Raw genomic sequence first — 22,548 nt, forward strand, 5'->3', positions numbered from 1 at the left:
AAATACGATGTTTAAATGCTACTCGTGTGTGAGAGGAAACAATATTATGAAGTAGTTTAATTTAAAACAAAGATTGTTATTTCGTAAAACGCCATGGAGGTATTACATCTAGCAATGGTTATGCAGCTAGTTTTCATATTTTACAAATAAAAAATACAAATATAAAATAAAAGAGAAATACATAACTCGCAATTTAGTTGAATCCATAATTGTGAACAATTTAGTATTGTTTGTCATTAGATACAGTACTTCATTTAGATATTTTAGTTTTTAACTTACACTGTTGTGGCTACACTGTATTTACCACAGCTGATCGTTCTCTGTTGTTGTTTTGGTCTTCGTCTTCTGCTTATGTCACTTTGGTCGGTGACAGTGTGACGGGTGAGTCAGACTCCGTAGGTCTTTGTGATGTGATTATTATTTTAATCGGTTCGGTTCGTATCGTAGGCAAATGTGCTGTTTATATAACGTTGAATTTTTCCTCACTGTATTACAGATATTATTTGAGACTTGAAACTCTATTCAGTGCACATAATAATATACTTAACAATACAAACCAATCTATTACTCTAGGCCTACGTTGAAATATTAAACAGGCCTGTTAGGCCTAATTTTGAGGTTAAGAACGAGCATATTATATACCTAAAAATTAAAAACAAACCAGTAATATATATAATAAAAATAAATTTATAAAATGGATGACTCTGGAATCAATCTTTCTATAGCGTTTGACTTGGCTGAGTACATAAACGATGATGAAGTGAACTTAGACCAGTTCATTCAGCAATCGGAGGCAATTCTTTTCTCCAACTCTTCAAATCAACCCTATTATGAAATAAAATCAAAAACAGTGGATTCTTCTAGGTAAGTTTAGGGTATTAGTTTGTGGACTAGAATAACATCTTATGTGTTATCTTTAAGGAAGTGTTAGTGTATGCATACAATTTTTGCAATTATTGCCAATCTTTGTGTGACAGATACAGGCCAAACTTTGATATCTGACTCCAATATCATAAACATAGAATTATAAATTCGATCAACAAACAAACTTTACTTAATCAAGTACCAATATTCTATATTTATTGTAACAATCAATAATTTCAATGGCGTCAGATATCATAGTTTCACCCAGCTACACTAAATTAATGGCTGTATGGCAGTGAGACTGTGATACCAGCATACTCCATGAAATGTACAGGGTGGCGCAAAAAGGATGGTCGTTTTTAAAATGAATATAACACAAATGATTTTACGCATAAATTTTACTGACTTACGTTTCTGGACACTTTCAAACTCCCTATTACAAAAAATAACCTTGTAACTTACAAATTTGCTAGTAGGCTATGTCGATAAAACCATTAAAAAAATATATAAATAGAACGTAGCCTAGCGGACTTTCATACGGTCTCCATGTTTTGTGGAGTAACTGTCGTGTAGTAGATTTACCACGACGGACCCTCTTGTCCGAGATGCAGTCACCCAACGTGATTTGATCTGTGAACAGGGACTAGTCCAATCCGGGCTACGCCAAAATGTTTTTGAAACAGCCGTTACGAAGAAATAAAAGATTCACTGTTTCTGTAAAAAAAAACAAAAAACAGTTCCACGGTTAAAATGAAGTGTTTGACCGTCCACTGCACCATATCGCTGCAAATTGGGTACCATGATTGACTTATAGACCGCCGGTAGTGGACCCGAACCTCCCCCAACTACTTATACTTCGCAGTTCAAATCCGACCATCCTTTTGCGCCACCCGTTATAATAGCCTATTATTGATCCAACTCCAAAAAGAAAACAAAATTCTAATCTAACAACTAAATAGCAATTAATATCAAATCAATTAGGCTAGAATCCGTGGGAGTGTGGTCATAAATATCACTTAGCTCAGTTGAAACAGAAAATCTTGAATAACAATGATTTAAATGGTGAAGTTGTTTACCAAAGTTATACATAATGATGTAGGCCTATTGAAATAATCAGACACATCACTATGTGGGTGATCTATATAGATTATGTTTCTTACTTGGTCAATATGTACACACATAAATGAAGTTCTGTCCCTCCCGACTCTTGAAAATCCTTTTTTTCCTTTTTTTTTAACAGAGGGTCAGGCTTACAAGTGACCATGTGTTTGCATCGCAGCTAGAACAGCTTATTGTGCACCCTCATTCACAGGTCCTCATACTCCGTCAAATCCCAGATCCTTAGTGAACCGTGACAACCTTTTGACTATGGTTACCTGTTCTTCCCATTGATCTCCCTTCAAATAGGCCAAGGGATCTCATACGCAGACCTGGGCACATAAATATTGCCCCCGTTGAAATGGGGAAAAACCCTGATACCTTCACAGTTTTCATAAGGTCTCTGGCTGGGGCAAGCTGTAGCGAGATTTCCCTGAAGGGACTCGGCTCCTGAACTTGCTTGACCAGCCAATCCTTTGTGGCTGCGATAGCACAGCCAACCACCAAGGCTCCGCCTTCAAGATGGCAGCTGCTTAGCCTGATGTCTTTGCCAAGAATGGCCCACCTGGACAGCTCCCCCTTGATTTTATTGGCTTTAGCTTCCGTCCGTTTCCAGTCCGGGTGTTCAGATTTGGCGATAACCATCTTCTCCACAGACAGTGTCTCCGAATAGGTGGGTGCTGGTGCTCTCTGTGAAACACCGGAGCTCTCTCCCTCTTTCGTCCTCGTCTTCTTTTTCTGGTTACCTCCCGCTATCTCCGCGTCCCGCCACCTCTGTGTCCCGCCACCTCCGAATTTCAGAGTGACCCCTATAATCCTCGGTTACTACCTGCGTTAAGACTTTCCGTCCTAACCTAACCTAACCTAATTTATCCTATCCTAACCTAAACTAACCTAACCTAACCCATGGTTTAAATTTTCATTAAATCTTCCATCCACGGGGCTTCGCAGCCGTGGATGCAATGACAGCTACCAACGCAGGCAGTGACGGGATTATAAGGGTCACTCAAGAATTCGGAGGTGGCGGGACAGATTTGAGTTCGGAGGTGACGGAACGCGGAGATAGCGGTAGCACACGCTTTTTCTCACCCCAGACATCCTGTCTCAGGTACTCTCACCCCCTCTTTACACCTTTCTTCCTGGAGGCTTCATTAGAGTCAGCTTTGGGGTGCCGCCCTCACCCTGCTTTTTCCCCAGCATCCTGGTTCCCGGATGGACTTCTTATTTTTGTTTTTGTTGGCAATTCCTATATTTCTCAATTGATCTATATTTTTATTTCAACTTTACATTAGTTTTTCTCTCTCCATTGCTGCACCTTAAACATGAGCCTAGAACTGCTGCGCTATGGTGTATAGTTTATCATCAATGTTATAAGGGCTGTTGTAAATTCAGGTCCCAGTTGACCTCCCGTTGTATTCGAGCTTGTTTGGATCCGAGACGAGCGCTGTATTCTGTTCTAGCTGGTTCCCACACCTATCTGACGATTAGTCTCGCCATGAGAGCCAATAATGATATGAAGGAAAGTCTACTCTCCCGCCAAGTATGAATCTTGTTTGTGATTAGGTTTAAGGTGTCAACAGTTTTTGAAGCGTCATCAGTTCCCGGTCTCAGTTTTTAACTAGCTCGCTCGGCCACGAGGGGAGTTCAAAGTGAACCTTTATTTGCGGACATCCTTCGTACTTCAGTGGAACGTTTGGTCTGTTCAAAAGTTGAGTGGTCTAATGAATTTGTTGCCAGTTAGAAGTGCAGATCTGGTTGCAGCTTATAACGAGTGGCGTAGCTTGTTGGAGTTGTGTAAATAAAGTATACAATGGACCTTTCAGGTGGAAGTTGACGATGTAAAGATCTTTGGCGAGTTTGATCTCCCATAAGGCATTTTTCCATTTAGTTTAACAGTCTAAGGTTACTTAACAATCAGGTTTATCCAGCGTAGCCTAGTCCCAGAGATTTGCTTGAACTGAAGCTAAAAATTTTCTCAGAAATTAAAGCGTTTCCTGAAAAAAAGCTAGGACAAGTATTCAGCGAAATCTTTTGGCTAATAAAAAGGAATGCCAAGTAGGAGAGGACGTACGTTACTTGAAGCATGTTAATTTCAAGAAATTGAAAAATTACTTGATCAAATTAAAATGGCATATTATAAGCTGTGTTTTTATGTGCTATGTATATATAGGGCGAATAGTATTGAATTTGTAATATTTATAAGTTGGGGCGCTTTCATTGCCTCACCCTCCAGTGCCTCCTTTGATGGTATATATTACGCTTCAAGGCGGGAAGTTGGTTTTTGTTTACAGTACAAGCATGATAGTTACCAAGCGAGGCTTTCCGTAAACACCTTCCCTGATGAGTTGCGTACAATACTTTTTGCCACACTACCAATGAAAAATAGACAACTCAAGTAAAACACAGACAGACAGACGGACAGGAAAACTTTATTCAAAATCTTAGAGATTTGGAAGGCGTCAATACAATATTAGATTACACTATTTAGTACACACTTTAAGTACACTGTTTTTTGAGTTATCGGTAAATTTACCGTACTCCCGCTGATTTTACCGTGCTCCCGCTGACTTCACCGTACTCCCGCTGATTTCACCGTACTCCCGCTGATTTTACCGTACTCCCGCTGACTTCACCGTACTCCCGCTGACTTCACCGTACTCCCGCTGACTTCACCGTAGTCCCGCTGATTTTACCGTACTCCCGCTGACTTCACCGTACTCCCGCTGATTTTACCGCACTCCCGTTGATTTCACCATACTCCCGCTGATTTTACCGTACTCCAGCTGATTTTACCATACTCCCGCCGATTTGACCGTACTCCCGCTGACTTCACCGTAGTACGGCTGATTTTACCGTACTCCCGCTGATTTTACCGTCCTCCGGCTGATTTTACCGCACTCCCGTTGATTTCACCATACTCCCGCTGATTTTACCGTACTCCAGCTGATTTTACCATACTCCCGCTGACTTTACCGTACTCCCGCTGATTTCACCGTACTCCCGCTGATTTTACCGTACTCCCGCTGACTTCACCGTACTCCCGCTGATTTTACCGTGCTCTCGCTGAATTTACCGTCCTCCGGCTGATTTTACCGCACTCCCGTTGATTTCACCATACTCCCGCTGATTTTACCGTACTCCAGCTGACTTTACCATACTCCCGCTGACTTTACCGTACTCCCGCTGATTTCACCGTACTCACGCTGACTTTACCGTACTCTCGCTGATTTTACCGTACTCCCGCTGACTTTACCGTACTCCAGCTCCGAGTTACCGGAGCTGTAAACAACGACTTTCTCGTCTACAAAGAGTTCAGAAACCAGCTGCTTGTAAAGTGTGGCGAAAAATTAACCAACAGATTCACGCTGCGATGTTAGTACGTTAGCGAAGATTCGTATTTTGGCGCGGTCGTGTGGCGGGGTGGGCAGGGGGGGATGTGTGGGCGCTTGCATGTTATTTTTGGACGCATGTCGGCCGCAGACGACGTTGTTTGTGGTTGTAAGCATGGCGATGGCGAAGTGTCGAGTGTTGTAGGCATGGAGAGGACACCAGACTATGTGAGATTGAGCCTCAGTATAGGCATTGACGAGGATCTCAAGATGATCTTAGACATGGACCCTGGCCTGATAGACCAGCCGCCACCCTCTCCGTCGCTCCACTGGTCCGTTCCCACCCTGTAAGTCAACACTACTACACACACGTGACAGTCAACGTAGTTGCATCGTCCAGTTTGTACACACTATTTGACCCTGTATTTAGTGTTCTGTCAAAAACAAATGTTCTTACATAAGCTACCTTTTTTGAATGTAAAAGAATATACTTTAATTTTGAGTTACTGCCGATGGAAAATATGTGCATTATTTGAACTAAAGACCTGAGATGGACTATCTGATTGTATTAAAACCAAACTCGTATTTGAGCTGTTTTAAATACATTGCAAGTAATGACAATACAATTTTTTCCCGTTAACTATAAAATATGTATATGTGTGAAAGAGACTAAAATTTACATGGTTTAAGTTCCGCACTAACAGTGAAGCTTAAACTTAAAAAGCCAAGAAACCACTTCAACCCACCATTATGCAATTGTTTTACATATTGCTTGTAGATAATTGAATCAATTACCAAACCAAAATTAGGTACGTGAAAAACAATTACATTTAAATCAGTGAAAAAAAACTCAACAGGAAAAGCAATTGAGGAAACAAAACTGATTTTTAACAAGTGTTTTCAACTCTAATCAACACTAACACGCATTCAACCAGTATCAATTAAGTGTGACAAGTAATTTTCCTTTTATCCGTTTATTTTTAACGGTTACCGTCATCCACCGAGATAAAAGTATTCACAAAATAATATTAAAAATAGAAACACGAACAAAAAAGCTAAGCTCTGTCTAAAATATTACAATCTATACATATTACTGCATTATATATTCCGTACAAATGGTGTTTAACCTACCTTAGCTATCTCATAATCTAGGACAATAATTATTAATGACTTAAAACACGCAAAAATCAATAGTCCAGTACTAAAAATAGACAGAGAATGAACTAATAACAAAAATATATTAAACTTATCACTAACGCATACAATTAGGTACAAATGACAATAACAAATATTTGGTCACTTGCCCTTAGCTTCTTATGGAGCATCGTAAGTTAATTTCCAAATGACCAACCACGCACCAACGGTTGTTGTAACTGAACAGCTGTTTTTGCTACTAAAGCTCTATTATGTAGGCTACGTATATTGCATTCGTCTGCGGTCCTGAGAAGCCGGCGGAGTAGTAGCCTACCACTCACACGATCAAAATACTGTAAATCCGTTGTTTTATAAGAGTTAAAAAAAGTATTTTGGTATTAAATAGTCCACGAGTCTTAATAGGCATGAATGCCCGTTTGTCCGGACATAGAAATCCCCTGTTTGTTTAAGCTACTCTCAAAACAAATTTTCCGTTTACAATCTAACTTTATAAGTTCAGTTTTCTGTTTTGTATATGGTGCCCAGTAAGTAAACAGTGAAAATCCGGGAAATCATTATTTAATATGATAAAATATCCCAACATATTTGATAATTTAAGTTTTCGAATAAACATTGTAGTCTACTGTATACACAAATCAAAATGGCCGGATTTTATAATTTTGTAAATTGAAACTGCCATAATAAGTTTATATAAAACCGATTTCAAAAATAAAACTGCCATCGAATTTTTATAGGCAATTTAAAAGGTTTTATTGTGTAACATTTAGATTGAGTTCCGTTTTCATGGAATTTGACTTTTAAAACTGAACTGAAACGTCCTGCATCAAAATCCTTGCGTTTACACAAAACGGCAGGGGTAGATCGGAACCTTAAAAGACTGTCATTTTACAATGTTAGGCTACATCTTAACAAATTGAATTTATTTCCTAAGGTAAGCCTGTTGTATCATACATGCCGAATTCCACAAAGATTCGTTTAAAACGTTAATTTTTGTAAAAATACAAAATGGGGGATAGGCCCCTTTCTGTTAAATTTTTTAATCATACTTGAGTTTCTCATTGAACTGACCCATAAAACCATTTCCCGGATTTTGGCTGTTTCACTTACTGGACACCCTGTATAAAAGTAACCCTATTTTCTTATCACTGCCTGAACGTGCAAATGAATTTTCATACTTCCACAAGGTTTTAGGGGTTTCACTTTAAGTTTAGTAGTTACATTCCAAACATAAAAAAATAAATAAATGTTACTCCTAATTTTTATTAAATTTGGACGGTTTTTCGTCTTTCACGTTCCGATTTTCATAGAAGTGTAACCTACTTCTGATATGTTTAACAACAGTAATAACAGTTCCTCCTGGCGTTGACGCACGTTTAGCTTTCATGAATGATTTACGTTCGAACGTAAAATAATTACGTAAAGTCTGTCGTCTGTGCGTTAGAGATGAACGTGGTTTTAGATGTCTTTAGTTAAGTAAAACTTTCAAGTAAGTAATTTTACCTTTTATATAAAGGTTATAAATAAAACTTACTTCTTATCTTCATCCTTGTATACAGGGTGTCCTGGAACTCTCTAACAATATTTTAGGGCATTGTTCCTGAGTAAGAAACATATCTAAATATCATATTTAAATCGTCCGGAAGTCCTTAGTTACTAACACAGCCGCCATTTTGTTTTTTCACTTATTATTTTTTTTCTGGAAAGTGGTTAAAGATACGAAATTGAAACTTTGCAAAAACATTTCTGACAACTAGACAAAGCTACAAAAAAATTATGACAATTTTTCAAATTCACAAAACAAAATGGCGGCTATTTAAACTTATGTTTCTTAAATCACTCAAAAACTGTTTATTTTACAAAAAAATGTAATGGCCGCAATTTTGTTTTATGAGTAAGAAAAATGTTCATAATTTTCTTAGTAGCTTTGTCTAATTGTTATAAATGTTTGTGCAAAGTTTCAACTTTGCATCTTTAACAACTTTTTAGAAAAAAAAAAAATAAGTAAAAAACAAAATGGCGGCTGTGTGAGTAACTTTCTGCACAATTTAAATATGATATTTAGATATGTTTCTTACTCAGGAAGAATGCCCTAAAATATTGGTAGATATTTCCGGGACTCCCTGTATAAACATATTTATGTAAATAAGGATTGAAGCTCATCAAAAACTCATCTCGCGTCTGAGTAGCAAGCTACGTAGTTTCATTAAAAAATCGTGAAACCCTTTTAACCTTTTAATTTCATTTCCTTTAGTCAGCTAATTGTAATTAAATCATATATTTAATAATAATTTTCATTTTGATTGTCAGGTTTAGTTTTTAAAATAAATGTGTAGTTATTTTTAAATGTTTATATCCTATGTTTATTGTATAAAAACTTATTATAAACTAGTAACAATATTTTAGCTTTACATGGCACTAAAATAAACAAACCAGAACACCTGATTTGATGGATTCAAATTAAAAAAAAAATCATTGTACATTGTTAAGATTGTATAAACTGCCTTTGTTGTAGTCTATATATGACAAATCAATGTAAAAATCACTAACTGATTATACAGTTTAAGGGAGCCAACCCTCCCCCTTTAATTTTAATCAGTCAACTTAATCTACCCAAAATATGAACTGTATTGTGTTTATAACCAACAACCAATATACAATTGAGTTTTCTTTGACACATGTTGAAATGTGTTAAGTGCTAAAATTGGAATTTCTCTATGGCAGGCAGTGTGCCAAAACCAGTTATACATGTTTTTCTTTTTAAGAAGTTTATTTTCTCGACTTTACTGTCACTTAAGAATAAAAGTGTTATATTTAAACATATATTATAAGTTAATTTTTTTGTCAGTAAATTTTAATTTTTTGTTAATTGCTGCATTTTTATGAAATACTAATGCAGTTTTACAACCATAATTCCGACTCGTACTCCTTTGCTTACCATACACAAAGATACACTATTAAAAACTATTAAAATCATCCCACAAATTTAGTTGAAGACCCAGTATTTTGATGAAAGTATTTTGTCTATGCAAGCAATAATAACATTTAGGATTGATGTTGGTTTATTTTATATTCTATGGTGAAAACGGCTTCTGATCAATAATCCTTTATTTCAAAAGACACTTTCTTTGATATAAACTTTGCTTGCATATGAATATCATTAAAAAAGAAACAGTTATCTTAGTAATTAACTTAAACAATTTTGTAAACTAACAATAATGCAACAATAAGAACAGCTGATTTAGCTCATGTCAAATTGTTAGGACTGTTACACACATGTGTTAAGTATATTACATAAACAACTATTATAAACACATTGCTTATGCATTAACCACACTTTATGGCGAACAGAGTGAAGTTAACCTCAGATGAAAACTCAATGTTTACAATGGTTAAGTATTGATACGCTAAGTAAGGTTTGTGTTGGCAAAGATGGCTTGTTGAGTTTCTGCCAAATGTTGTGATGGATGCTTTCTGACTTTAATCTTGATTTTAACTCCAGATTGCCAAGCTGTTTGGAGAAATATATTTGTTTGCTAAGTTTCTTAGCAGATAGTTTTACTAAAAAAAACTGTTGAGGAATAGGTGTTCTTGTAATTTTTATTGTAACACGTCTGTGTTATTCTGTATAGTAGCCCAGTAAATAGAGACAGAAATAGGGGGGTTAACTTACAAACGGTCCGGTAAGTCTAAATTTTTTATATGTTGTCTAGGATGGTAAGTAGGTGTTAAAACCGCAAAATGCACAATTCTACCCCCTCCGCGCCCGCCGCCATATTGAAAAATCGAAAAAATCGGTACTTTCTAGAGATTTTCGCCTATATCTCCGTTTTGGTGCGTTTTAGCGAGAAATATGTAATTGCAATGTTGTAGACAATTAAATTTTCTATAATATAAGTATAACAATTTGGTTCTAAGACAGTAGTAGGATACGAAAATATTCAAATTATTTTACAATGAAACTTAAATTTTTTTGTTATTTTGCCAAATCTCTGTCATTAGATCGCTGTAATTCAGTAATGAAATATTCTAGGATAACAAGTATCCCAATCACATGTATAGAGCATTTAATTACCTACAAAATGCTTCTATTCTTTTATCCAACCGTTTGATGTGTGGCTGAAAAAAAAACAAATTAAAAGAATGGGTCTATTTTTTCGCTTTTGTGACCTAAAAATTAACAAATTAACTTTCAGTTTTCGGTTTAATTTTCAGTTAATGAAACCATACTTACTGTACTTTCTACATGTAACAGTGCAATGCTCATGATGCAGGTACTATATTCCTCCCTTACAAATATACACTGGTGAGAGGAGGTGTTAAATTTAAAACAACCCACCAACACAGCAAGTAAATGTTTAAAGATTCATTTATTTAAACAAAATAGGATCAAAATAAGATAAATACGTAATGTCAATGTTGTAGACGGTTAAATATCCTAATATATTATGTATAGTAATTTGTGTGGACTTGTATGGATACGAAAAAATGGTGTTTGCCGTAAAAATAAATAAATGAAAATATTCAATTTTGTTTACTGTAACAAATCAAACTTTCTGTTATTTTGCAAAATTTCTTGCATCAAGGGATTCATCAAGGGGGTTCATAAAGGGTGAACATCAAATCGATTCAAGAACAATTAAATCCCGCCTACTGGAGTAGTACGGTGAACAACAATTAGGATATCATTGTTGATACTCACAAAAAAAACGACAATCTGTTTCAAAAATACAGGATATACAATACTCACCGACAACTGGTACAGTACAATGAAATCCACAGATCGAGAAGGAGAGAGACTAAGAGTAGTAAAAGCAGCAGCAGACACAGTTTTGGAAGATATTAGATGTCAGGTGTACAATACCACAGAATACCCACCCACTGACCAGATTTTGAATGATGTTACAACAGTTATTCCACAATCTTTGCCCACTCTCCGTTATATCAATCCGTTATAACAAAGAACAAGAAAAGATCTCTGGAGAAATTGAAAAAGAAATGTGTGGCCTTATCGCACGCTGTCATAGCTGCTGCAATACCAAGGTCCTTTGTGTCACCCCTTGTGACTGGATTAAGTGTATTCATGTACAAAAAGTTTGGTTCAAAGCTTCTGGTAGATTTAATGTCATCTTTTGGATTTTCTTCCTCTTATCACGAAGCACAATTACTTGAAGTGTCTATCATGCAACAACAACTACCTCTGGTGAAACCCAACCGTGGCGATGCTTTCTGCCAACTGGTTTTTGATAACGCCGACTTCAACGTCAATACTCTAGATGGTCGAGGGACTTTTCATGCCATGGGTGGAATAATATGCATAACCCCATAAGATGCCTACTAAACAAGCAAAGCTCCAGTAATAAATTTTCTAATATGTTAGTTATTTAGTTTATTTTAATTCTATTAGCCATTAGTTTACTTATTTATTAAACGTTTATTATTACAGTATTTTATCTTATTTTGTTTAAATAAATGAATCTTTAAACATTTACTTGCTGTGTTGGTGGGTTGTTTTAAATTTAACACCTCCTCTCACCAGTGTATATTTGTAAGGGAGGAATATAGTACCTGCATCATGAGCATTGCACTGTTACATGTAGAAAGTACAGTAAGTATGGTTTCATTAACTGAAAATTAAACCGAAAACTGAAAGTTAATTTGTTAATTTTTAGGTCACAAAAGCAAAAAAATAGACCAATTCTTTTAATTTGTTTTGTTTGTTATTCAGCCCCACATCAAACGGTTGGCCTAAAGAATAGAAGCATTTTGTAGGTAATTAAATGCTCTATACATGTGATTGGGATACTTGTTATCCTAGAATATTTAATTGTTGAATTACAGAGATCTAAAGAACGAGATTTGGCAAAATAACAAAAAAAATTACGTTTTATTGTAAAATAATTTGAATATTTTTGTATCCATAAGTCTTAGAACCAAATTGTTATACTTATATTATAGGAAATTTAATTGTCTACAACATTGCAATTACATATTTTTTGCTAAAACGCACCAAAACGGAGATATAGGTGAAAATCTCTAGAAAGTACCGATTTTTTCGATTTTTCAATATGGCGGCGGGCGCGGAGGGGGTAGAATTGTGCATTTTGCGGTTTTAACACCTACTTACCATCCTAGACAACATATAAAAAATTTAGACTTACCGGACCGTTTGTAAGTTAACATACCTCTATTCACTGGACTATAGGGTGTTATTTAAAATATAACCTGATTTATGTTACTGTATGAAGGATTAGAGTAAATTTGTGTAACCCCTGCCTTAAAGATTTCTTACATAGGCATACTGTATTGCCTTTAAAAGTAAAACCACATTGCCCTCTCAACCAGCTTGGGCAAGCCCTGCTTTATTGCCAGTCTATGTACCATGTTTTAGCAGTTCCTAGCCAGGCTTCCCGTTTGTCTTCTGACATCTAATAATAATAGAGTGATGAGTGAGTTCAATACTAAATGGGTTATTTTTCAGTCCACCGACCTTCAAGACCGCAACTCCTACCACCAGAACACATTCGAAGCAACTGTTGATGAAAGAGAAAGCGCTTGAAGAAATTAAACAAGAACAAAAACTCAAAGAGAAACAGAGATTAGAACAGGAAAGAAGTGAGAAAGAGAGACAAGAAGCGGAAAGTAGATTACAAGAAAAACAAACAAGGTCTTTCCCCAGAGTTCCTCACAATGTTGGAGTCCATTTTGATGTGCCTTCGCAAGTTTTTAAGGTATTACAACTTTGTAGTTTAGAAAAGCTCTAGTGAATCCAGGCACATTTTCTCCTAAAATATACAATTTAAACCAAAATTCCTTCATAAAAAGTCAAAAATTTTGAAAAGATTTCAAAAGTTTTAAACATTCCTCAAACCATAAACATCCTTAAACATTTCAATTATTATTTAGATCTTAAGTAATACCTCTGGATATTATGATAGAGCAACATTTTGCTGAGTAGACAAGCACTAAAATTAAATTATAAATGTTTGTTTAGGAACAAATTTAATAGGTTTTGATTTGAGGAGAATTGGATTAAAATAAAATACCTACAGATACTTACACAACAAAAACCATCAGTGCGAGACCTGTCCATAAATTAAGGTTTTGCGTCACAACCATGGGCGCCCGCAGGATTTGGAACAGGCGGTGCAATAGATAACAAACATCCGGGGTCCAGGGGCCTTCCCCTTGGCAAATTTCTGAATATACTGTTTTTAAACGAATTGTTAACTCATATAAAGCTTCCAAATAAAAATGAATATTGTGCATCAAGGAACAGTCACAAGGGTGGGGGCGAACCAGGGGGTATGGGGGGTTCAGGCCCCCCCCCCCGAACAATTTGTGTAAACTAAGTCTCCAAAATGGCAGTTTAATACCATTTCTTTGTCCAAAGTTAGCGTGACAAATTATTTTACGCAATGTATACTGTATGCACTACTGTATTACATGCAGTAAAAAAAAATATGTAATATGTATGCCCGAGGGAGGGAAGGAAGGATGGTAAGAGCTATTTAAAGTTAAGTTATGTGTAATTTATATGGTTAAATCCACGAGCTAAACAATTTAGAAAGGAACATAATTCACAGTTGAATTAAGAAACATCCAAGAACTTGATGTTTTGAAAATGTTGTTATAAAGTATAAGAGTAGTACGTCTGTGCCTCCCCTACTTATTTGATTTAAACATTAATTGAAAATACATTCGTAAATTGGCCATTATGAAAATTGCAGAAAATTTCAGGTATTAAATTTATTTCCTAATTTTTATAGCCAGGGGGGTGCAAGTGGACCCCCCTGAGGGTGCCCACGTCACAACCTAGCAGTGTAAAATATGAGACTAATGTAGTGTTCTTTACTTCATCCACTATTTATCCTAGACGGTTCCCATCTTCTGCCTAGTAAAACAATAATTATAATAATAATAATGTGTTCTGCCTAATAGTCTCATCGTAGTAGCCAAAAACGATGTGAAGGAAAATGTTGCTCCCGCCGAGTAAAAATCACTCAAAACAACTTCTGTTGTTAAATTTTTGGGTTCAAAGCGTCTGCCGTTATTTAAATCTGTTGAAAGTTAACAGATGGGTATGCATAAAAGTGTCATCATGTACAACCTGTGTTTATCAGTTTCTATCAATGCGGTGATTAAAGTTGAAGAAATCTTCCTTCCTGACTGACATTCCTGCGTGTTTAAGACTAGTAGGAATTACTGTTGTCCTTAGTCTCATACAGACGTCCTCTATCAGTTAGGGAATCTCTTCTTTGGACATACCACGACTCGTTTGCAACATTCCTCTAGCGAAACTGATAAACAACTGCAGCGAGCCTACACTGCAATGTACACGGCTAATGTTCAAAACCACCTCAGAATTCAACCTTCTCCTTACAAAGATTCTCCAACGCTTACCTTCATCCACATTCGTCAACTTTCGGTGGACTGCAACAGCGGTTGCCTCTCAGAGAAACCTAATCACAGATTGTGATTCATACTTGGTGGGAGCGTTGATTTTCATTCATATAGGCTAGTACTCGTCTACTATAGACTACAAGTTTGATGGAAGCAGTAGCCTGCTGGAAGAGGAGTAGTGGATGAAGTAAAGATTACAGTGCTTGTGTCAGTTTTTATCTAGCTCTCTATGCCGCAACGGTAGCTTGGCAAAGACCTAAATTTATCGACAGCTCTTATACTTTTTATGAAAATAACTGGAATTTAAATACAGTAGAATCCCGCAAACTCGGCACTCGATAACTCGGCAGTCTGGAAAACTCGGCCATCACCTGGCTATGATAATTAGTGATTTTTTGAGTCCGAGTTAAACATTGACTCAAGCCAGCTCAAGTCATATAATTCACAACTCTGTACCAAGGATTTGTACTACAAAAATGTGCGACTGGGAGTAACGCAATACAGTAGAGTCCCACAAACTCGGCGTAATGTGGATTGGAAGGGGGCCGAATTTGTGAAATGCCGGATTATTGGGAACTAGGGTTAAAAATAAGATCAATACAATTTTAAAGCTTTTTAACCGCCTTTTTTATATAACAAGCCAGTATTAAGTGACTATATCTGATCTTGTATATCTGATCTTGTACTATATCTGATCACTTAATACTGGCTTGTTATATAAAAAAGGCGGTTAAAAAGCTTTAAAATTGTATTGATCTTATTTTTAACCCTAGTTCCCAATAATCCGGCATTTCACAAATTCGGCCCCCTTCCAATCCACATTACGCCGAGTTTGTGGGACTCTACTGTATTGCGTTACTCCCAGTCGCACATTTTTGTAGTACAGAATAATTAGATAAGCAAATAATCACCATAAACCTACTTAATCTAAAAATCAAGGTTTTAAGGTAATTTTAAGTGGTTTAAATATTGTTGTCCTTATACTGTAAAAAATTATCCTTCCATAGTCTTTGACCATGTTTTGGTTCCAGGTGAAATCAGTTCTAGAGAACCCAACACAATACCATGTGGTTGAAAAACAAAAGATGCAAGTGCGGCAATACCTGCGGGACGAGATGGCTCAGTTGCGAAGGTCGTCTCTCCCGATGTCTCAGGCCAGCAGTATGCCACCTGCACAGACCCCGGCCCCGTCACTACCACTACATACCAACAGCTTACCTCCGCCTCAGCCCCACACATACACAGCGGGGCCTCCACTGAGCCCCGACGTCCCCATGTCTCCTGGACTCAGCTCAGTTGCCACCAGTGTGTCAGAGGTATGTACATGAGCATGTTTCACCTTTGAACCTTTCTTCACAAACCATTCTATTCAAGTTTCACCACCTGAGCCCACACCAACTACCTGTACCACAATACCGACCCATACCATTGAATGCTGCTTTTAATTTTTGCTTTGTATATTTGTTGATTATGCCAGGTTCAAGAAGTGAATCATATTAGCTATTTCCTTAGTATTGCCTCAGTTCTTGATCTAAAAGTTTATACCTTTTACCAGCTTGTGTGACATCTTCAGAGGATCTTGTATTATCTTAATATCACTACTATTGTCTATATTTACAAATATTTACACACGTCACTGGCATATCACAGTCAGGTTGAGCGAGTAGCTTGACAATGGACATATGGGAGACTCAGTTGGTGGGAGGTCTTTCTCCGCTTTCCTCACTATTCTAAACAAAACCATTACTGAATGTATAAGAAAGTTACTAAATACAAGCATGCAAATTTTAATGGATATAACAACTTCCAAACTCAACCAGCTCTTGAACTTACAACTTAATGTAGGATGGTGATAATGATAAAACTGGAAACACAGCAACAAACTGGCAACACTCTGAGATCAAAGCATCCGCCCGATCATTAACCTGTACGTCCCTACCCTCAGCCGTCGAACACCTCTAATTTCTACACCTCCTGTCCAATAAATACAACGGACAAAGAATCATTGTGTGTCCGTCATAACGTTACTCGCTCCACCTAACTGCAATACCAGTGAATTGAGTGAATATTTGAAGTACAATAGTGACAGTGATATGAAGATAGCGTAAGAAGACCCCCTGAAGATGCCACATAATCTGACGAAATGTACATAGGGTTCACAAACGGCTATGTATTACACATGTCAAAGTCTTATCCTATCAGGAGCTGAAGAGGGCCTCAATGGACTCCCCTACTGGAATTTCACAATCTTGTTCCAACAAGCATTGCAAAGTGTCAAAACCAAATATTCAACAAAAAATTTTCAAATAAATATGTTCTTTATCTAGAATTGTTTAAAAAATCTACATAACTGGAAATTCACAATTTGTTAGGTTCTAAGGGTTCTAAGGGTAGGCCCTAATATGAGCGTAAAATGAGCATCATACTTATGGCCCTATCAAACCCTCCATTTAGGATAATTTTATTTAATGTTCAATGATGGACATTGTAACAAATGTTGTGACAATGTACCAGTCTGCTCTTCAAGGTTAGGAAGGAAGTAGATAACAGCTGCTGATAAATCCTACAACAGTACCATACCCAGATATGAGAGTCTGACGAATCATTTATCATTGCACACACAGTACATGTTGTTGTTGAATCGAGTAAAAAAAGGAAGAAGGTAATACAACATCATAATAGCGATATGAAAGTAATTATAATGGGGAAAGACCAGACTTATTTGTCACCGTGACTTCACAGCCACTTGAATAAATCTAATTGTATTTGAAAGCAGAATCCGTAAAAAAGATGTACACCCCAAAACAATGGTGGTAATCAGAGTGTCCAAACTAAATAAAATACCCCCGCCGCAGCAAACCTGCCGACTAAGCGAATTTCCATTTGTCTGAATTGATTTTCAGTTAAATATATTTTAATAACATTAGGTTTAACGAGTACCTAGGTTTGCTGCTACAAGGAAACTAATAAAGTGTGTTTTTGAGTAAAATATTGATAGCTTAGTACAAAATAAATAAATTTGCCAAGTTTGATCAAAATATATCCATAAACAAGCAAACTACAACATTTGACAATATTCTCCATAAGAATAACATGGGAATTTTAAATTTACAATTTTTTAAATTTTCTCCGTTACTAATAATTGAACAAAAATACTTTTATATACTAAATTATTTGTTTTTTTAAGCTCTTTAAAAAGGTCTAAAGAGAAATCGGGAAATTTTGTGTTTTGAGGGTCAAAAGTGAGAAAAACCAATTTTTCCCCATAAAACCCCCCGTAAAGCCCCGTTCCCATGGTCCAATCGTGCTGGTTCGCGAACTCATTCAAGTTTATCCTGCTTTACACCTTTAAACCAAATTTCATCAAAATCGGACAAAAATTACTCAAGTTATCGCGTTCACGGACGTATATATATATATATATATAAGTCTATATATATATATATATATATATACATATATAAAAATTTGAACGAATGGTGTTTTTGGCCTCTGGGGACATCAAAATGAAAAAGTAAATCGGTCCCGGGTCTAGGTGTTACCGTGCCACCTACGGTAATAGCTACTTCCCTATAGGGAAATTCGCTAAAAACAAAAAAAACAAAAAAAAAACTATGAGAGCTTTCTTAGAGATAAAGAAGTAATAACAAAAATCAAAATAGATAACTCAGGTGGGCATAGAGGAGGACACAAAAATAAAAGAAGGGTCAGAAGGTTTAAGAGGAATGCAACCTTTGAGAAGAATAAAATCATCTTGATTCAGCTTGGATTCGAAAATGGCAGCCATTTAAAATTTTTAAACTTAAATTACTCAAAAATGGCTGGTTTTAAGAAAAAATGGCAAGAACACCTTTATTTAGCATTTTTAATTATATTATCAAACGATACCATTTTCAAAAAGATCAAATAATAAATAGCTGAAATATTACGATTTTTAGTTGTAAAATGGGGTTGAATAAGGCAGAAGCTAGTCAGGTTTGCCCCATTTTACAACTAAAAATCATAATATTTGAGCTATTTCTCATTCGATCTTTTTGAACTTGGTATCTCTTCGGGCTTCAACTAGTTAATAAGGGCTTTCTTAGGGAGGTGTGAGATTAAAATAATGTTCCTTGAATTATGCACATGAGGTACTGTTACTCCTAAAGCTGCTGGTTGTCGATATCGCATAGTTTTCTATAAAAACAAGCGCCCGGAAAAATACTTTGTGTCCTACGTTACGTATCTTTTAACAATTAAAAAACCCATTAATTACTTAAAATATAAACCAAGACTACTGAAAACTCACTAAAAATAATTAATAATTTTCATCTAATTCCTAACAACATGCTTACGTTATACGGTTGATTGGCAGTCGGTGTGACAAAAAATAATTGGTGTAAGTACAAAGTAAATGAAGTGTGATGATGGATATAAGATGTTCCAAGTCTAAAAATTAGCTTCCCAATGAATTATTTTAGGTTTTTCAAAAATAACCATGTTTTTTAACTTAATACAGCAATTGCTCAATTACCTGAAAATGGATTTGAGTAGATGATGTCATTTTCGTGTTCTAAATTAAATGTTGAATAAGAATAATATAAAATGGTGGAGGATCAATAGTAAAACCCCCATTGTAAATAGATCCAAAGATAAAAAATAAGGTCCAAAGATCCAATGATGTGCCTTCATTTAGTCTCTTACAAACGCTATGCAGGCGTGTACTGCAAATCACGGAGACTGAAACTGAAGGTGCCAATAAATGTCCATACAATCTTTGTGATATCCACAGCTGGTCTTAAAGCCACGTTTTTTCCATTGTTTGTATTCATTAATAAGTATAATATTAATTTACCATGAAATAGATTTATTAATACTCCTACTTCTACAAGTATTTTCAGTTGTATATTATTTAATTGTTTAAACAATAGAATTTTTTTAGAGCCCTTGGATTTTGACCATGGACTAAACATGCTTCAATTAACTGATTCTTCATACTGTAAAAATTTAAAGTTAGTTTATTTTTAAGTCTTCAGACAATTATTTGTCCAACCCGAAAGAGATTTTTTGCCCTAATTCGCTAAGTGGATCTCCAAAATAACATAGAACCATTCAAATAATTTGTATATTTAATTATACAATATAAATGCTTGAATTAATTACAAATACTTGTGTAATTCGGCGAGTTTTTTTTCTTCTTGCTACCAAAAAGTTATAAGACATTAACCTGTCCAGAAGTAACTTGTGAATTATTTGGCAATGTTGGTTTATACAAATTATATGATACAATGTTTTCCTAAAATCCACTACCTAGCTACTACACATTGTATGTCCTCACAGAAAAAATCTAAGTGTCCATATCCCAGGGCCAAGTGATTGGTGACCAAAATCCAGGAGTTTAAAAACAAAATTCCAAGAGCTAAAAGACGAAAGTCTATTAGACTAAAGAAAAATACAAAAGACCAGGCCCGTGATTTGCATGTGATGTTTTATGGACCCAAGAGATAATCCACCTGACCTTGTAGGGGAATTTTTCTCTTTCGTGCAACCCTAACAAACCTAACACCTCTTGCGTCCCTGTGCCCATTTATGGAAGCGGCCCTGCAAAAGTCCAAGATTCTAAAGACTAAAGTCCAAGAGTCTAAAGACAAAAGTCCAAGAGTCTAAAGAACAAGTACCAAGAGTCTAAAGACAAAATTCCAAAAGTCTTAAAGTCAAAAGTGCGGCTGTGCAAGAATGGCCCCTGAGTGACTGGTCTACTTTCTTTGAGCTCCACTTTCAGACAACAAGGTCTACTTTGTATTCAAATTGTACGTTTGGCAACAACAGGTAATCTGTCATCTGCACACTACTCAAGTGTGTTGACATTTTGACTGAGTTCGAGGTGATAAAACTGACAAATGTTTGATTAACACCAAGTAATAGAAGGTATTTTCACCAATTTGTGTAATAGTCAACTCAGTCCCTATAGTCTACTGTTACCTAGTCTTTCAAACACTTTGTTTAAGTACCTCACTTTTTGTTTCTGTATATAGTTCTGTGTTTTTCAAATGATTTTTAACTATTTATTTTCTTGTTGTCTTTGTTATATTTAGTGAAGATTCCATGTTATAGACCATGTTATACTATCTAGAATCTATTGCCCTTTTTGGCACCTTTTTATTGTTGACGAGGTCTATTGTAACTCTGTTATTTAATGACCAATAAATATTTAATAAAGTGTTACAATGGGTTGCATTCTGAAAAGAGAGTACACAATTTCTTCTTAATAACGATTGTATAGATCAGGATGACACAAAGAGAGAGACGAGGGAAAGACTCCCAAAAATCACACTAGATGTTAGTGATGCTAAATTATTCCACAGGCAATTAATTGTTGGGGTAACTGTGCAAAACAACAAAAGTGAAAGTGGTGCAGAAGGTCCTTGTGTGTATTTTGCTTGCCACTATAATTGACACAGTCCATACTGCTCTAGAATCCGTCCTGCGTATTACCTCACGCAGTTCTTGTGAGGTCACGGCTTTTTTCAGTCGTACCTGCACTTGATGGCCAAAACGAATTCACCTGACTGCATTTACTGCCCATGCATTCCCGACGTCGCGGAACACACTTTTTTCCGCTGTCCACGATGGGATATGCTTCGCCAGGAGGCCATTCAACATCTTGGGCTGCTGTAGATTGAATCGATTTGTGAGACCTTGCTGAAGGGTGAGGACAACTGGGACTGTTGGTCGCACTTTGTCCGGAATGTCCTTCAAGCTAAAAAGAACGATCTAGATCGGATCACAGTCTAGATTTTGTAAGAAATAAACGGCTAGACACGGCGTAAGCCCCTCGGGCGTAGGCAAACTCGGCCTAGTTCTGATGAAGTGCGACAAGTGTTCCCAGGCTAGTGTCCGAAGAGTAGAGGAGGTTTTTAGTGGGTAGTCTCTGGGCCTTAAGCCCGTTGGAGTCCCACACTACAGGCTAGCCACCTGTGTGCATAAATGCATTTTCCCACCTCTCCCTAAAAAAAAAAAAAAAAAAAACTGCTCTAGAATCATGATTTTTTTAATGTATTTGAAAATTAGGTAATATTATTGAGTCAATAAAAGTGACCTCTTCCACTTTAGTTCATTATTTTTCAGGCACGCAACTTGCATGTCTCGCGTTGTAGGCCCCTCTCTCCTGCCTTGTGGGGAATTTTTCTTCTCCTTGCACCCCCAACAAACTTAAAACTTCATGCGCCTCCGTTCTTTTCTGACAGTGGCCCTATTATTTTTTCTTTTGGTATAACAGTTGGACACCCTATATGGTCCATATGAGCCAATTATTAGCTGGAAGGTTCAGAGATAATGATCTTTACCTTAAGTGTAATGCTCATCTCTGTTCACATCTCTTTTTTTTATTCTATTTTATTATTTTAGACTTAAAAGCAAAACCTTTTTGCTAGGGTTATCAAATCCAGGACATTTGACACACACGCTTTTCTGATTCAAGTTTCTGATCTGAAACTCAGCTTAGACATTTCAAGACTAGAAGAAAGCGGAGAATATATCTTAATAGAGCTTTAAAATGTCACTGTAATGAATAAACTGATAACACATGTTTTATCGCAGGATAAAGATAACAGTAGGAGTTTTGTATGTTGTTTATCAGGTAGTTGTTATCAGGTGTGAGCTCTCAGCTGTAGTACATAAGACAAACATGTGTCTTGTAATCGTTATCTCAACAAGTCTTCTT

General features: G+C 36.3%; 1 protein-coding gene across 3 annotated transcripts in view; it reads left to right on the forward strand.

Moving 5' to 3' along the window:
* Positions 1 to 373: 373 nt before the first annotated feature.
* The window catches only part of LOC128998747 (microphthalmia-associated transcription factor-like), an 89,894-nt gene continuing 67,719 nt past the window's right edge, over positions 374 to 22,548 (forward strand). For 2 of the 3 annotated variants that reach the window (XM_054425078.1, XM_054425080.1), the window contains exons 1-3: positions 374 to 864; positions 12,925 to 13,174; positions 15,878 to 16,162. In XM_054425078.1, the coding sequence (XP_054281053.1) occupies positions 695 to 864; positions 12,925 to 13,174; positions 15,878 to 16,162 (705 nt within the window). In that variant the 5' untranslated portion in view covers positions 374 to 694. Of the gene's footprint in view, positions 865 to 5,450; positions 5,639 to 12,924; positions 13,175 to 15,877; positions 16,163 to 22,548 lie in introns of those variants that run through there. The other variant, XM_054425079.1, reaches the window with a different exon arrangement.

Source organism: Macrosteles quadrilineatus, unplaced genomic scaffold, assembly GCF_028750875.1.
Source record: "Macrosteles quadrilineatus isolate MER2022 unplaced genomic scaffold, UCM_ALF_1.0 Scaffold_7__1_contigs__length_78375512, whole genome shotgun sequence".
Taxonomy (NCBI): Eukaryota; Metazoa; Arthropoda; class Insecta; order Hemiptera; family Cicadellidae; genus Macrosteles; species Macrosteles quadrilineatus.